Below are 18,178 nucleotides of genomic sequence, written 5' to 3'. Positions count from 1 at the left end.
AAAAAAGTGTGCGGAGCTGCGTTTTTTAACGTTATGCTAAAAGTATCTTAGTTTGTATAGAAAATACGTGTCGTACAACAACGCGTCTCCGCGTGGGAGTGCGGGGCGCATGGTCCGTTGCGAGGCAGTGTGATAATCGCCTTAATCTTAAAACCGCTGCGCTGCCTTGTAAATTCGGCTAGACACTGTGCTGACACGATCACAATCTTGTGTCCTTAGTACTGTCTGCTTTAACTGTTTATGTCGTATGTACGAAAATCGTTGAAATATACAATTCATACAATTCGTCATTTCGTTTCGCGCACCCCTCCTCGCCGATCCCGCTACAACTTTTCTTTATATTTATTATAAAAAAAAACATCTGTCAATAAGTGCGTAAGTAACGTGGACTAAGATATTTCTTGTACCAAGTCACAGAAATATTTTTCATGTCTTTCTAATTAAGGTATTTGTGATTTCAGAACGTAACGAATGCCGTCCACACAGAACCGACGATGCCTACCTGCTAAGATTCTTACGAGCCCGGAAATTCGTAGTGCGCTCGGCGCATAGACTGGTAAACAACTTTTATTTACTCTAATAAAGTATACGGCAATTATATTATCTTTAAATAGGTACAGAAAGCAAATAGTCCATTGTTAGGAGCAAATGTCCTTGCGCATGTTGAACTTCTTAAGAGCCGATGCTACGTCTCGAATTTTTTCGCGTTCTGAATCGATTCGAGTACGCGGGTTGATCGTCACGTTAAAGCCATTTTAATATATATCGTATGCTATACGTGTTTTCTTTTTAGTTCAATTGATATTAAAAAAAATCATTGGTATATGTAAAGTATCTATTGAATACTTTTCATATACGTCTACCTTATACACGTTACGTTACATATACGTTGCCATTTTACAAGAAAACGTTGTTACGTTTTCTTGTAAAATGGCAATCCATGTCAGATATCAATATAGATGCCAATTAACTTACAGCTTTTTTCTTAATGTTTCGATCTTTTATGTTATAATAACTAAAATATTTTTTAAGTTTAAATAAATCGTATATAATCGTTTTTTTTTCAAATAAACCTTCGTTTCGGGTTCTCTACAGATCCCAGGGTCACGGCTCACTTCCACTGTATCCGGCTGTCTACTATACATAGTACATTTCAAGCTACGTTTTATGATTTAAAAAAATATACAAATAAAAAGCAATAATTTACTCAGATATCTTAGTCATTAAAAAGTCGTTAACAAACTATATTCTAACACGACGTCTTTAAAGTTTTAACCTTTGTAGGTGACAGATAAGATGAGTAATTTAGTTAACATATTGTCATTAAAAACCTTTAACACAAAGCAAAAACAAGCCTGGTGTAAAAAATATCGTATTTCCGCACAGATGGCTTCTCCGCTATAATGCTAAAGAAAACCGTCTATCTTTTTTGCCGTATGCGCAATAACATCTTTGTAAACTCATGTTACAAACATCTCGTGGACCTTTGTTATGTTACCTGGTAAAAAGGCGCCTATGCGTAATTTAAATAAGTAGTACTATGAGTAAGTTCAGTAGCTTCCGAAATAAAGCATATATTATTATTATTTACAGCTAGTTCGTAACTGCACTTTCAAAGAAAAATACCCGTCGCTCTATAACGGGGTGGATTTATGGGGGATGAAGAAAGTGGGCGGTGCTTATGAGGGTACCTTGCTCGATCGACCGGATGTAGGAAGACTCTCTATATTAAGATTTGGTAAGTACGAAACGTAACTGTGAATACATTATACAATCAAACTATAGTTACATCGATACACAATGTGTATTTAGAATCGGTGAACGGGGACACGGAATTTTGACCTTTTTTTTAATATATAATAGACACGCTTGGCCACAATTTCACCTGATGTCAAGATACGACGATTTGCCTATTCACTCTTGGCTTGAATAGCCTCAAATTGTACTTTTCGGGAAATACAGATTATAGCATTCCATTCCTTTGCCGTAGGGGAGAGTGGGGGAATTACGGACAGTGAAGGAAATCTCCCAATAATTCAGAAAGTTACTTTAATCATCAGTCTTTATTTATTTATTATTAAACTTTAGATACATATTTAAGAGATCGACATTATTAATTATGAGTAATAAATCAACATACATATAATTTTTCAAAAAAACAATACCCTTCCTGTCCGCAATTACCCAGTGCACACGGGGTAAATTCGGACAATAGGCGGGGTATTTGCGGACAAATCAGGGAAAATATAGACAAACTACTTATAGGAACAAAAATCACAGATGTAGCCATTAGAGTTACTTCCACCTGTACAATTCTCATGCGCTATATTATCCAATCTTCTACGGGGGGTGAAAAGTATTTCTCAGAACAAAACAAACAGAAATATTCTTCTTCTTTGTCAACTTCTTTAAATTCTTTAAGATTCTTTACCCCTTTCTTAACATTTATTTTTTGTGTTTCAGTCTTAATTCTTTTATTTCCTATCATTGGATTATCTTTTTCAAACATTCTTTTATTTTGAATTTTCTTTTCTTGCTTCTTTACCAACTCTTGTTTTTCTGGCTTGCTTATTAAAATATCAGAATGTTTCTTCCTAATAACTCGTTTCTTTTTATTTAGTATATAAAGATAGTATGGTAGGTACAATATTGGTGAAAGGTACTGTCTGTGTTTCTGGTCTCTCAATTGAACCTACAGCATGAGTGTTGTTACAATGGCTGGTGTGCTGTTTATTTTCATCAACAATGTTTTCATGTGCTACTAGATCAACTTCAGAAATGATTTCATTAATAGTAACGTAGCTCGAGAATGCTAGGACTTTCCAGTCTGTTTTGAGATTCATCTATTGGCAAATAGTTGTTCTGTTCCTGTGGCTGTTTATTTGAAATAGAAATTTCAGTTGCATTTCGGGGTTCATCTGCATATGTCATTAAGGCCATATAATATAATAATACGGCCGTAATTGGTCGGTTTTGATTCTGTTGCAGTATAGGGATATCACCAAAACTTACAAAAGTAGTTCTGAATTTTTCTTTGTCCATGGGGCTGATACTAGCAGCTTTGAATCCACTATAGCCTTTTCCAAAGTTGTTGTCCGATTAAATGCTTTTGTATATAGCCCCACAACATCATACGTTGTAATTTTGGCCCCAGGATTGTTTGTCATATATATTTCGCATTCTTTGTTGTACGCTGTTTTCAAGGGACCGTGGAATGTTAGATCGAAAGGTTACATCCTGTGAGATGTATGTGGTGGCAATGTCAGGACATGGATGGAGTTTTGTTTGCAAATGTTATGAGCAGCCAGACTTATGTGACTTTCATGGTTGTCAAGTATCAGTAAAATTGGATTACTAACCGATGGGCGAGCGAAGCTTTTAAAATGGTGAAGCCAGTCAATAAAAAGTTTTTCTGATATCCATCCTGAATCGGAAACGGAGGCAACAATAGTAGAGTAGCTTTGCTTCATTAAAAGCGGGTTCATCCTTTTTCTTTTAAAAATAAAGATAGGTGGAACATAAGATCAGCGGCACTACAAGCATTTTTTACAGTAGTCAGAGTGCCACGCTCTCCGCTCATGCATTTCCCAACCTGTTTTAAACTTTTGGGTGCGAGAATTTTTGAATTTATTTGAACGGTGCTAATGCTTGTCTCATCCGCATTATACATGTCATTCGTCTTGAATTTATATTTAGTCATGAGTAGCGACAAATTGTCAAAGAACAAATTCACTTCTTCGGCATTGAAAGCTGAAATCCGACTAAGCGAAGTAGCTTCCGGCTTGCGAAGGATGCCGTGCCATGAATCTGTAGTACCAATCCATTCCTGCCATACCTGTCTTTTGATCAAAGTTATTTTTTAATCCATTAGCTGATTCGAAGCGACGATACAGTAGTTCCATAAAAATTTCGACACGATTTAATAATTAGTTTCTCTGTTACTCTATTATATTTCCGAAGCATCTGAAACATCACAGACGAGTTTGATAGTAAGACAACCAAAACATCAATCGAACGCTTAGAAAAAACGTGTCAATATTGATATAATTAATTAATAGTCTAGCAGGTGAAGTTATATTAAGCTTGTATAATAATTATGTATCATTTTGCGAATTGGTGGAATATCAACGACATAAGGATGGAGTGTTCCGGAACTTCTAGTCGACCGAAGGAGGAACGGTGAGGGTGGAACAAAACTAATAAGTTCCTGCGCACACTCCCGGAAATGTATCCGATAGAAAACCGACAAGCAGGCTACTTTTCTGCGATGGCCGAGATTTTGTAACTTCGACTCCACAAGAGAATTGTTGTTAATAAGTTTCTTTGCTTTTCGCTCCACCGAGTCCAAGGCAGCTAACTGGTAATGGGCAGAGCCGTTCCAAAGGTGACAGCAGTACTCCATACACGATCAGGACCTTTTTCAGAGCTACGATCTGTACTATCTGGAGATTAACAGTCCCCTTGAGTTTTGGTCCATGGTTTACAGATTATCATGACAGTTAAAAACATGATATTCAATAAAAATAAATATAGCAACTCACTTTCTCATTCACTGGATACACTTGTTTCGTATTTTTTTATATACACTTCGTTTCAATCCATTTTGAACAAAAAGTAATCAAACAAGTCACTGACCCGACCATAGACGGTTTAGTGATGGCCAATTGTACTTCCAAGTACAAATCGAATAATTAATTCAATAAATCGATTTGTTTGATTGAGTCATACTAGCGGTTTTTCTTACCATAAAAGAATATTTAAGATTTCCGAAAATTTAATTTTAAAGCCGTCTTCAAATCCCTACATGGTAAAAACAGATTACTTACTTAGAAAAAGACAAAATTCTTTTTATGAAGACAAATTAATTAAATCCAACAAAATGATCCTCTCCCTATAGACGCTAAAGAATAATTACTTGATAATAGTAAAAAACGTCTCAAAAGTGTATTTTAGTTATAAGACACAAATATTTAATCCAAGAGCAAATTAATTTACTTCAAGTCACAAAGCTACTCTAGATTCAACAAAATATTTATTAGTTGTAAGAAATGTCCGATTTTGACTTGAAAAAAAAAAGAATGAAAAATTGAGAGGTACTTAATTATTTGTCTGAAGATTTATGTTTTCTAAAATCAAAAAAGCGTAAATTTATTATTTTAAATTAGGATTATGGACCCAACAGTATGTCTCAATCTAGTGCCATATAAATGCTGCAGCGGCAGAAAGCACTAACAATTCAAAATACATGAGATGACTTACTATTGAAGTTAACAAAACGATATCGCGTTTCAGAGTACAACTAATGCCATCTAGCAGTGGCGCGATGGAACTAATTGCATGTTAAAGTTGTGCTTTGCTGAAACCAAATTTCTTAAATTATGACTACAAATAACACACTAACAAACTAGAGATACTACGTATTGTTTCTTTGGATAAATGACTGTTTATGATTTTTATGATTACAAGCACAAGTAGAAGCAATCGTTACCGATTGCGCCTTCGGCGACATGTCAAGACAACATTGACTATGAAAATGCAACGAAATGTTGCTTTAAAAATATACTCTAGAATTTAGAATATTAATCTGAATAGCAAACTACTTCTTTTTTTGTTTAAGAATATATTTTCTTAAAATCCACCAAAGAAATTTTGAATTCGTTTAAGATTATGTAAATTTGATGTAAGAGGTAAAAATTTCTTGATGCAAGTAATTGATTAGAAATGAAATAAAATCTTGAAGTAAAGGTATTTGTTTAAAAGTTGGAATAAAGTTAAGAGTAAAATTGTATTACAAAAAGATAAGCAGTACTTTTGTAATGACAATATTCTATTACTTTTAATAAATATCTTATTAGTAGAATTCCTTTTTTTCTGTATACACTTAGATACTCGTTAGATTGGGAATAAATTTTTTTTACTAATCGGCTACGAAAACTTTAATTGAATGAACCGAATGTTTTTTTCGTACAGATGCAACCATTTACCACTTAATTTTGGACTACAATTTGTCAAATACGACTTTACGATGCTATTCAAATGAATATAGTTAGAATTGGTGAGATATCAAGTTGAAATCTTCGAAATACACGTAAAAGCGTTACTTATTCGATTCATTGAGGAATTACTTTAGAATTTTAACCAAAGAGTTTTGTTTAATTTTTGTTTAAAATGGATTGTGATAGACTATAAGTTCATGTTTTTATTAAAGTCGTCACGTTATTTGCCAGTAATCTCGTACCTTTTCAGTTACGTTTATACATGTATTTATATAACGTAAGCTAAATCTTTTTCTATTTAATACTACTTACTCACAGGGTTAAAAACACACCAAACTTGATATTGTTAAGAAAAAAAAAACTTACTTATTGTGTTTCAAACCAATCCTTTATTTTTATGCTCCGCCTTAAAGTCTCCAGAACTTTAGGATCGTCAGAACTCTGGGAGACTTAAAAAAGATGATCAAGAAATTTTCTTTATTCACCGATTGACAGCGACTGCCGTGACGGTCGCAGATCCACCTGTTCTCCGACTCCTGTTTTTTTTTAGTCTCTCATTCGTTCGGAAATTTTACACAAACCGATAACGATACCAAATTAAAATTAAATAAAACATTTTAACCATAAATCTAACAATACAAAATTAAAATTAAGTAATACATTTTAATCATAAATCTAACAATATTAAGACTTAAATTTTGACTATACATCAACGTAGTTTGTTGATTATGCTACTAACTGTACAAATATACAATAAAGACCTATTTCAATAACATTGTTTACAAAGCTATTTATAAAAGCGGAAAACAAAATGTTGAGAGTGAATAAGTGAGTAAATATTATATATTAAAAAAGGCAGCAAAAAAGCCAACAGTAAAAATGGCAGCAAAAACTTATTCGAATTAGGAATGCGTAAAAATGAGATAGTAATTACAATTAACAGAACATACTTCGGTGCGTGTGCCCATGAACTCCATCAGTTCATTTCGCTTGCGCCTTTTTACTATAGGAGAGTCAGACTACAGACATATGGTGGGACGTCATGCCTGGCGGTAGATATTGCCTTCCTATTTTGGTGAAATTACAGGCACATGGGACTTGTCAACTTATGTCTCAGGTTGACGGGCGCAGTGGCCCTGAGACTTTTACGATTTTATTTGAATGGACAGGCGTCTCGCTTACCGCCAGGGGACTGACTTAACCGTCCCGTCACTTGATATCATAAAAAACAACCGACTTCAAAGATTCGTGGAATTATATCTATTTACCAAGTTTTATTGAAATCGGCTATTTCCCTCCCTTAGAAGTACAATATTTTCTTCAAATTTAATAGAAACGTCATTATTCTCGATTTTCTGACTGATGACATCAAATTGCTCGAACATGCTAGGACTTTCCAGTCTGTTTTGAGATTCATCTATTCGCAAAGAGTTGTTCTTTTCCTGTGGCTGTTTATTTGAAATAGAAATTTCAGTTGCATTTCGGGGTTCATTTGCATATGTCATTAAGGCTCTTGGTCGGTTTTAATTCTGTTGCAGTATAGGGATATCACCAAAACTTGCAAAAGTAGTTCTGAATTTTTCTTTGTCCATGGGGCTGATACTAGCAGCTTTGAATCCACTTATAGCCTTTTCCAAAGTTGTTGTCCGATTAAATGCTTTTGTATATAGCCCCACAACATCATACGTTGTAATTTTGGCCCCAGGATTGTTTGTCATATATATTTCGCATTCTTTGTTATACGCAGTTTTCACTTGTCAACTTATGGCTCAGGTTGACAGGCTCAGTGGCCCTCAGACTTTCACGATTTTATTTGAATGGACAGGCGTCTCGCGTACCGCCAGGGGACCGACTTAACCATCCCATCACTTGATATCATAAAAAACAACCGACTTCAAATTTTCGTGGAATTATATCTATTTACCAAGTTTTATTGAAATCGGTCATTTGCCTCCCTTAGAAGTAGAATATTTTCTTGAAATTTGAATCGGACCACACTTCGCAACAAAGAAGAATCTTTTGATTGAAACTTTCACGATTTTCACACATTATTTGATTTTTAATTCGGAACTTATTCACTTATAAAACATATTTTATTTACCTCGACGTTTCGGACATATTGCAACGTCCATGGTCTCGAAGGGACTGAAGAGGTTCGTGTCAGCATCTTCTAGCCGTGCAAGTTTTTCTAACTACCCGCACTTGATCTTCATTATTTATTTGTACACTAGGGTTCTCACTAGACCGACACACAACACTCACGACATCCGGCGACTTGTCGGGCGATACTTGATGTCGTTTACATTTGCCTTTGTGTTACTATCATATGTAGCTGATTTAATAAGTGCGTTAACTTCCCACTTTAACTAAAACTGTCTCAGTAGTCACTCTTCTTTACTAACAACATTACAAATTCTGAAATTGTTCTAAAGCGCCATTAATATTATCAATTTAAAGGAACATGGGACCCAAGTGAGTTTCCTGTGGAAGACCTAGTCAAGGCTGGTCTGGCGATTACTGAAATTGGTCTGCGGTCGCCGAAGATGCAGATCCTAGGCGGCACAATCATTGTAGACCTGGAAAACATCACGTTGCGACATGTCGCCACTCTCACGCCCACTGTCGCTTATCAAATCGTTGCTCTGATGGGGGTAAGGCTCAAATTCAAACTTTAAACTTCATAATAATAAACCGACATTCTAATATCAATGTAGTTAACCTTGACAAAGTCTATTGGATTACCGTTGGCAGTGGGAAGTATCTAGACATGTTTAACACTTATACATACATGTTCTTTATTCTTACTTGATTCTTATCAATTCCACAGGCAGCAAACCCAACAACAGCCAAGGCGCTCCACATCATAAACTACTCCTGGATCTTGAACACTTTCTTCTACCTCTTCAAGCAGTTCATACATCGTGACGCGATGAGGAAAATCTTTTTCCACGGATACGACCTTAAGTCTTTGCAGAAACATATCGATTTGGAATGTCTACCTGAAAGATACGGAGGTACTTGCAGAAGTCTTGTACCTGCTTCCTTGTGGTTTGACAAAATTAAGAAATACAGAGATGAACGATTCGACAGGGAAATGAAACAATTGGGATACATAATTAAAGAATAATTGTGTCAATCACATTTAAAGATTCCATAACGCGGAATTTATTATAATTCATGTATGAAGTACTTATTATAAAAGTGCAGTTCTGACTGTAACTGGATAACGTCGTATCTTTAATATTGGTGGGACCTCAACAAGCGAATTTACTCCAGTTGATCACATATTTTTAAAATATAATTTTAAAATTAATGACGGCGTTATAACATTTGTTTACGTTAGTTCCTAAGAATTACAGTCACATGGGACTTGTCAACTTATATTTCAAGGTGACAAACGCTGTGGCGATGTCCCTCATGTTGTTTTGTTTGATGTTTACGCGAGCTCAGAGAGGCACTGCAACTGCTATAGACAGGTGTAGGCGTGTCGCTTAACACGCACACGACTTGTTTGTCCCACCACTTGGTATGATAAAAAAAGAAGCCATGGGATCAATAAATTCTACACAAAATCAAATTATTTTATATGAATGTATGTCTCTTTAAGTACTACGGAGAACCGTTAAATGTTTGTTTTCTACAGAAGCCTTAAAGTTATTAAATTTGTATTTACCTCAAAAATTGCATATTTCCCAGCTATTTGACGACACGATGCCCCGCCCGCTGCTCCGCCTGTCCTTATTCTATTCATATTAATTTACAACGCGCGGGTTGCGGGACGCGAGTGGCGATCCGCCACAATCTGGGCTCGCGATGAAATACTTCGCCTTAAGGACTAGGTTTGCCATATTATAATAAATACATACCAATATATAGCTTTAAACGTACGTAATACTAGTAGATTTCAGGAGTTGGACCTTTGGCGTTAGTCATTTGTAAGGCATATTGTGAGCCGTTTGCTCGCAGCGATCTCTATCAGTCAACTATTGTTTAGTTTTAAGGTTTTTTTAGTATAATTGTGCCTTAAGAGGGAGCATGCCAACAAAGTTTTGACGTTGGCTCCGCCTACATTTGTGAGACAAATATATGCCTGAAGTTCGCGTGACATGCTACAGGAGATGTTGAATTTTGCACGTTAAAAGTATCAAATTCGTTTTAGCGGAATAACTCTAAAACTAAAGGAATAAAAAAAAATCCGTAGTGACAGTTCTCGATCATGCATAAATATAATTAATTATCTAATTTTTGTCCTAATAACCTGTAGCATTTGGAGGATGAATCGAAAAATGTGAAAATTAGAGGTCATTTCGTGATTTTTATCTATCGAGGAAACTTTATTGTTTTATGTTTCTAATTAGTGTCTATGCTTGAATATATCGTGTAGTTACTCATACAATATTTTATTTTTAACTTTAAAGTGGATATACCCCTCTAAAATCAAATCGAAGATTAGGAATTTTTGCTCTGCTCCCTCTTAAGTTGAATTGACTTTGTACACGCTGGGTGACGTTTAACTGAACTCAAACTAACCATCAAAGTCGTTTTCGTTAGTAAACGTGGAAGTGGGCTATCGTAGAGATATAAGAGTGGTTACACACCGCGATTTTTAGTAGCGATGCAAATGCGCGACTGCATCGATACAAACGCGCGATTGCATCGCTGGTAAATGACGCCGTGTGTACAACGCTGCAGTGCCTTGCTTCGGACAAATTTATTGTGATATTTTTAAACACTATAATGGTTAGAAATGTAATAAAACTTTTAGTTTTCATACTTTGTGTACATATGAGTGTTTGCAAAATAAAAATATAGAAAATAGATAAATAAAGTGAATATTTTTATATTGCATTTTCAGTCACCCTTTGTAGTTTCTTTGTGACTTAATCAGCTTTAAGTCTTAAAAAGCTTGGTACATTTAAGGACCATTTGAGAAATTTTGGATTTTTTTTTAAACTTTCTAGAAATCATTCAGGTGGATTCACGAGACACTTCTCAGCCTTCATACGGATGAAACTGCGAGCTGAAGAATTTCCTTCAAATATTGAAAGTTTAAACAAGTATAAGGCTTTAGTGCACCGCCATTTTACTCTAAGATACCTTTTTTTTTTACACAAAAATAACCTCAAAAAATTGTGGAATTATATTTGCCAAGTTTTATTAAAATCAGTTAACGGAAAGTGGGTGAAATCCAATAAACTGGATTTATCCCCTAATTTACCACCATTAGAGTTGGAACGTTTTTTTTATATTTAAGTGGGACCTCTACTGAAATCGGTTGACAAATGACAGTAATCGCGCAATATACAACACGCAAAAAATTGTCGAATTGAGAACCTCCTCCCTTTTTGAAATCGGTTAAAAATTACAAACACAGTCATTAACTTATCTGTAATAATAGCCAACGGCATTATTGTATGACAATCCAATTGAGCATCTGATAACGTAACGAAGGTTTTTTTGGAAGCATTCAGGCAACTATATCCCATAAAATACATACATTAAAGACTTACTTACATGTAATATAAAATACAAAGTAATTATCACGAATTACGGCGACATGTGACGCAATATGGCGTCTGGTAAACGACCTCGTAATCCGACACGCCGCCCGGTACAGACAGACATATATCTAGATAGGCGCCACAAGTGTACGTACTTCGCGTGCCCAAAGTAAGTGGAATTCACTTACTTTGCGCTGCTGGTTAATCACCAGTCGAAAATGCGAAAAATGCATAGTTGTGCCATTATAAACTGCAAAAGCACCATAACTGTGGGTAAACGGGTAAACAGAGACGTTTCCTTCTACGAGCAAGTGATTTTGTAATCAGAAGATATATAATTTATTTTAAAAACAATTATTTTGGTTTAGTATGAATTTCGAGAAAACAAATATGCAACAGAGTGTATGCCTCATATTTGTAATACATTGCAGCTTTTACTTGGTCCGATACATTTGTGGCCCTTTGTTAATACGCCATGAATATCGAACGAACGCACTTTTGTATAATGCGTTCAGTTTCGTGGTACGGCCGCTTATACATTCTTTTGACCAGATTTAACATTTAGTGCGTTAGGCAACACTGTTCTCGATTCTGATGGATTTTGAAACCAAAGGGTCGAAAATTATTATAAAAATATTCTATAACTGTTTTGTTATAACGTTTAGCAACGTTTCGTTTTTTTTTTCAGTTTTGTAGTGTCTATTATCAATAGTATGTGTAATATCGGTAATTTTTGCAGCACGTTGCCTCGAGTGTCCGAATATAGTGAGCAAATAATAACATACATCGCCGGATATGTCCTACGAGTACACAAAAAATATATAATGCAAAGAATTAACAGTGCGCTGTCTTTACAAAAACCTGGACTTGGTCATACGTATAAGTTCGTTGCTTTCAAGGACGAAGGTGGTCTAGTCTAGTTAAGATGAAATATGCAGAGTAGCAGAGTTAGAAATCCGAGATATAATAAACAAATCACAAAAGTTTCACACGAGGCCCTCATTAAGTAAACGTCTTCTGATTAATTAGATTTTACCATATTTTGTCAGCAGTACCAGTTTCAATCAGAAATGAGCAGGTCCGTAGAAGAACAAAAGTCGCCGACATAGCTCGAAGGATTAGCAAGTTGAAGAGGCAGTGGGCAGGGCACATAGTTCGTAGGGCACATAACTGACAGCCGTTGGGGCAGAAAGGTTCTTGAATGGAGAAAAGGACGGCGGGTAACCGATGGTTGCACGTCACGTCCGATCGGCTGCTCTGGAAATCTTTGGGGGAGGCCTATGCTCAGCAGTGGACGTCTTCCGGCTGATATGATGATGAAGATGATGAAGAACATTTTCATTTGTCTTGTCATTCCTCAATTTGATCAATTACCAACAGTCGCAAGTTCATATATTGACGTGAGTTTTCATTATTTAAGTTAATCGATAAGATCTTTTATTACAAAAAGATGTTATATAATAAGCTCATTTTATTGAAAGGATAATAAATGTAATATTTGAAGTCGATTAAAAATTAAAGTCTTAATTTTTTTTAAGTAATCAACATTTTTTTAAAACAAGTGAAATAAAGGAGTTAACTATCTTATTATAATATTTTTTACTATATTAATATTACGACTACTTCTAATCAACAAATACTTCAACAAAAATTATTCTATTTAGAATCGATTAATTAAATGGAATACGCGTGTTTATGCGTATTCCGTTCAATCAATCGATTTAGGCGAGCGGAAGGAGGTCTCCATCACTAAATAGTTCTTGCGACGTCATAGTGGGTACAAAAAATGTGGCACGCTTGGTTTTCATACAAATTGCTGTACTTGAGGCGTCTATCTAGATATATGTCTGTGTAAACGACACCTTTTTTATAATATAAAGTGACGGAACGAACAAGTCGTGCGCCTGATGGTAGACGCCTGTCCATTACAGTTGCAGTGCCACTCAGAGCTTTAAATCGTAAACATCTGTGGCGCACTGGCACTGGGCCCGTCACTCGGAGGCGTAAGTTGACAAGCCTGTAATATCACCTTAGCCTTCAAAACCGGAACGCAGTAACGCTAACATTACTGCTTGGCGGCAGAAATAGGTAAGGTGGCAGTACTTCCCTGAACTAACCCTTTCACAAGGCGCTCTACAGCTACTGCTACTAGTATCGATTATAACAGACTCATACACATTACTAACATCAGATTTTGTTATAACACCTTACGCCAAAACTCTTTATGAAAGTCGACAGGTATTCGTTCTGCACTACAAACTAATTAAAAATCAAACGTATTATAATCCCCGCTGAGGCGATATGTAGGCCATTTTGGGGCTTTTGAAGGAAAGGAAGGAAGAAAGAAAAATAGAAAGAAAGAACGAAAGAAAGAAAATACATTTATTTGTTTACCACAATGAGACCACAAAAGAAAAAAAAGAAAACGAAACAAAACAGAACAAAAACAAAACATAATCAACATTCAACGTAAAACACATTGACTTACAAATAAATGGACGACGGGTCTAATACACAAACCACGAAAAAAATGTCCCAAGTCAACCTATATAAACGTAGTGACATGTCAAGGAATATGAAAAAGCTAAAACGTTGAATTTAAATTGTAATGTCATCGCAGTACTGTCTAATTTTGCTTGCTTCGCTGTCAGTCGAACAAACGAAGACTAAAGCGTGAAGAACGCTCTGTATACGATTTTAACGCCCTATAAGTTCGGACACTTATTAGCGCGGACCCGACGTCCATATAATTGTAAGTCAATGGTAAAACATAAATAAATAATTACGAAACAAAAACACAAACAAAGCAAAAAAGAAAAATATATACAAAAAAAATTGATTAAATGAAAACATGAACTTTTCACACAAATAATAAAAAGAACACTAGATATCGAGATATTTTGTGTGGTGCCAGCCGCGGTAACAAAAGGGTCATAAACTCAGTATTTGCTGGAAAATGCAACGCGGGAACGCGTTGCGTTTTGACTTTGACTTTGCGCTCTGACTTCCAGTTAGGACCCTAAGTGAGGTCGCGGAAGAACATACGCAAACTTACTTGGATAATCTAATATAACACCTTTTGGGGAAAGTGTTATCTGAATTGCAATTAGTACGGAGTGTTTTAGACTAATTGTACTTTTTTATATCATTCTATTATTTTATTGTTACAGCTCTTCATTTCTACGTTTAAATAAATTATGTGGACCGGGCCTTTCCTTTCGCTAACGCTAGGCAACAGTATTATGTTGATTATCGTATATACTTAATTCCGTTAGAACATCAAAAGTTTAACTAACGTTTAATGGTCAATTTATTTCGTATCAGGACCGTTTCTCTTTGTGCCGTGACAGGCGGCGGTGTGTTAAATGGGCTTGGTTGTTAGTAAATTTTCACCCGTCAGGTGATGATGATCAAAGTGTCGACTTCACTTTGAAGAAGGGTTCAAATACACCATTCATATTCTTAATTAATATCAGTATAAAGAACGCCTTTGTCGAACACAAAGGAGTAATTTCTTCATTGTAATAAAATATCCTTTCATAATGGTTTTTACTTTTTTTTTATTTGTCAGACAACCAGACATTACTGCCTCTGTGGCCGAATGGTTACCATGCCGACTTATCAGAGGATCTAGGTTCAATTCCCGTTAATTAAGTCTCAAATATTTCTATATTTCTGAGACTGGAAACGTCAATCTCGAGCTTCGAAAATTTCTAAAAATTTTCGAGACTCCAGAAGTTTTCGAAGCCGAGTATTCCGGAATGAAGCCAAAATAACAGTTATGTAGATGAAGCTCAAAATGACGCAGTACCTATTAGGACAATGATAATTTACTCTAATGAATATTTACGAAATCACTAAAGGCTTACTTTGAAAGCCGTGTCGCGCAATTCGCAGAACATTTCTTTGGAAAAATATTCTTGAAACAATTAATGATTCCACGATCTACGGACTAAACTTAATGTGGATTTACCAGAACCACTTTTTGTAATGGTATTCTTAAGTAAGTTTTCAGAAGAATAAAGTTAAATTAATGAAAAGGTGCTTTTTCATCCGCGCCTTTTATTAATAAGTCCGTATTATTTCTTCGTCTTATAGTACTCATGAATGTCAAGGGCTAATGACTTTTAATAATTATTTCGTTACGCTAAATTGGATTATACAAGTACGCAAAAATTGTGTAAGACATATTTCTGCCTTAATTTTATATATAAATTAAAGGCAAGATTTAGATCATTCATTGAAATTTATCCAAATTTGACACTTTTTAATTAAATTCGTCAAATTTGATTGTTATAAATTTATCACCCTTAGAGGGTACAACAGACTTTAACCGAGGTGACGGAGGCTTAACCAGATAAATTATTTAACTTAGTCACAGTTTACTTAACAATTTCTACGTAACAGATACATCACTCTCATACAAAATTGAAAATACCTACGCTGTAATAGCCTACTAAATCTGACTAATGACACCTGGATCTCGTTACGAAGAAAAAGGAACCTAAGCACGCGCTCAGAGAGGTGAAAATAACGTTGCCCGTCGACTGTAGTCGTGCGGAGCCGAATACTCATAAATGAAAGATTTATATGAGAGCTTGCGCTGTCATCAGCTCACTCAGCGGTAGACACTCATCACATAGCCTCGAGCGAGTGACGGAACCTTGGTTGTACTTGGTTTGTTACTCGGTAAATAAACCTATTTACCGTAACCAATAACTCAAGAAAACTACTAATCTCCAGATGGTACAGGTAGTAGCTCTGAAAAGGTAAAAATTCCGTCTTGTGTCAACAAGCTAATCAACAGCCTGGAAGTAGTTAATAGTACGTAAATGGCCGTGGATATCTATATATGCCGTGGATATATAATCTTTGATACGAAATCTAAGAAGTCACTTCCAAAAACGCATGAAATTATACACCTTTTAAAACTCGTACTTCCAGAACTAATCTTGGTATCTCTGCTCCTATAAGTAGAATTGTTAAAATTTAAATAATATTAAAATAAAAATATATCAAGTTGTTATATTAATAATATTAATATTAGTAACCTATTGCTATATGAATTTGAAAGTGTATACCTATATGTTATAATGAAATCCGCTTGCTAGTACTAGCATGATGCGGTATACATTTTTTTTAATATTTTGATTGTACCTTTTTAGCTATACCCTGTACATGTATTGTGTTGGCTATCCATTCTAAATAAATAAATAGATGGCATTGTGTGTTACAAACTAATTAAAAAAATCACGCTTGCTAATATGGGTAGATGGCGTTAATCCTAAACAAAATAAAAGAATAGCCGGCACTAGCCATAAAAATCAGTGCAACAAGCGCCATCTAATCGATTTGTTTGTTATCGCTGGAAATTAGAATAGCTTTTATAAATTGCAGCTTGTCAATGTAAAAAAAAAATAGTTACAAAACTAGCTATTTGGTACTCGTCGTAACATCTGGTGTACCGTCTTGAGTCGCGATTAGCAAGTACTCTTGAGTTGCCGTGCCGTAACTAACGGCAAAGGCGTTAAAATTAATGTAAATAACTAAAAATTGATATCAATTTTTTAGGGGTGTGTGGGGGCAAAACACCAACTTAATGTCCCAAAAGTCATCCTCACCTGCACGTGGTGCACCCTCTCGACAAACGAGAAGCTCTGGCGACCGAAACCGATGGGGGTACGTCCATCTAGCTGAGTCCCAAGTATCTTGATCAGCGCCGGGCAGCAGCGCTGTTGACGCGAGATACATCTCTGCGCTCACCAACCCGTTTGCCCAACGTGGTGAGTATGGGCATTAACCCCCAAAATGCGAAAGCTAAGGAAAAAGCGGCCCCCATTTCCCGGCCGTCTTACTATTCCGGGCCAAGGCAGCGGCCTCGGTAACAGTAAGACAGGGGGTATGAAGAATCCCCGGGTTACTAATCATTAACATGATTGGTATTTACATTTTAAACTTACAAAACTGCGACTGTAAAAGAAGTAAACTACCTACGTGAAGGCTGCTGTTTCGTTCGATTACGCGACACGGTGCGTTGAAAGTCCAATTTCGGTTGCTTTGTGCGGTATATTTCACGATGCCAGGTTAAATTCTCATACTTTCTTTCCCAGGAGGACGAGAGCGGATGCATTGCCAGAAGTACTAATACACTATTGACAAAAGTATCGATCGTAGCCCAGTGGGAAAATGGATGCTTCTCAATTCTTTTTCACAATAAAATTTAGTTCTTTCTTACTGGTTCTTACTTTCTTACATTATACTTGATATTCTTTATTTATTATTATTATTATTTAGGAAAAAGCACAGAATACATTAATAAAAAGAAATCACAGACAAAAGGTATCGCTTATCTCTATAAGAAATTTCTTCCTGCAGATCTAAATACAGTACAAAATAACTATAATAACGACTTTGCACAACACACAAAATTAAGTATTACAATATTAATAACTTTAAACTATTATAAACTATATAAATAAGTCTGCAGTCTGCGAGCATGTCATGGATAAATCTAAATCTTCATTGAATATGATGTTTGACAAACCCCAGGTCCTCGCAAAAGAAGTCCGTTATCTACCCAGGACGCTGCGAAAGGACATTGAAATAAAAAAATCTTAATTTCAACAGGGTAGATGGTTTCTCCGTACCACCAGTTTGGGATCCAGTATTTCCTCTGATGTA

General features: G+C 35.6%; 1 protein-coding gene across 1 annotated transcript; it reads left to right on the top strand.

The window, feature by feature from the left end:
- The first annotated feature begins 457 nt into the window (after positions 1 to 457).
- LOC113234724 (clavesin-1-like) lies at positions 458 to 17,112 on the top strand. The gene is made up of 5 exons (XM_026470184.1): positions 458 to 556; positions 1,594 to 1,738; positions 8,454 to 8,647; positions 8,824 to 9,010; positions 17,069 to 17,112. The coding sequence occupies exons 2-5, from the start codon at positions 1,660 to 1,662 to the stop codon at positions 17,095 to 17,097; spliced, it is 489 nt and encodes a 162-aa protein (XP_026325969.1). The 5' UTR covers positions 458 to 556; positions 1,594 to 1,659; the 3' UTR covers positions 17,098 to 17,112.
- The last annotated feature ends 1,066 nt before the right edge of the window (positions 17,113 to 18,178 follow it).

This window comes from Hyposmocoma kahamanoa, unplaced genomic scaffold, assembly GCF_003589595.1.
Source record: "Hyposmocoma kahamanoa isolate Upper Pololo Valley unplaced genomic scaffold, ASM358959v1 86, whole genome shotgun sequence".
NCBI lineage: Eukaryota > Metazoa > Arthropoda > Insecta > Lepidoptera > Cosmopterigidae > Hyposmocoma > Hyposmocoma kahamanoa.
The sequence above is the reverse complement of the archived record's forward strand: the minus strand, read 5'-3'. Positions and strand labels throughout refer to the sequence as shown.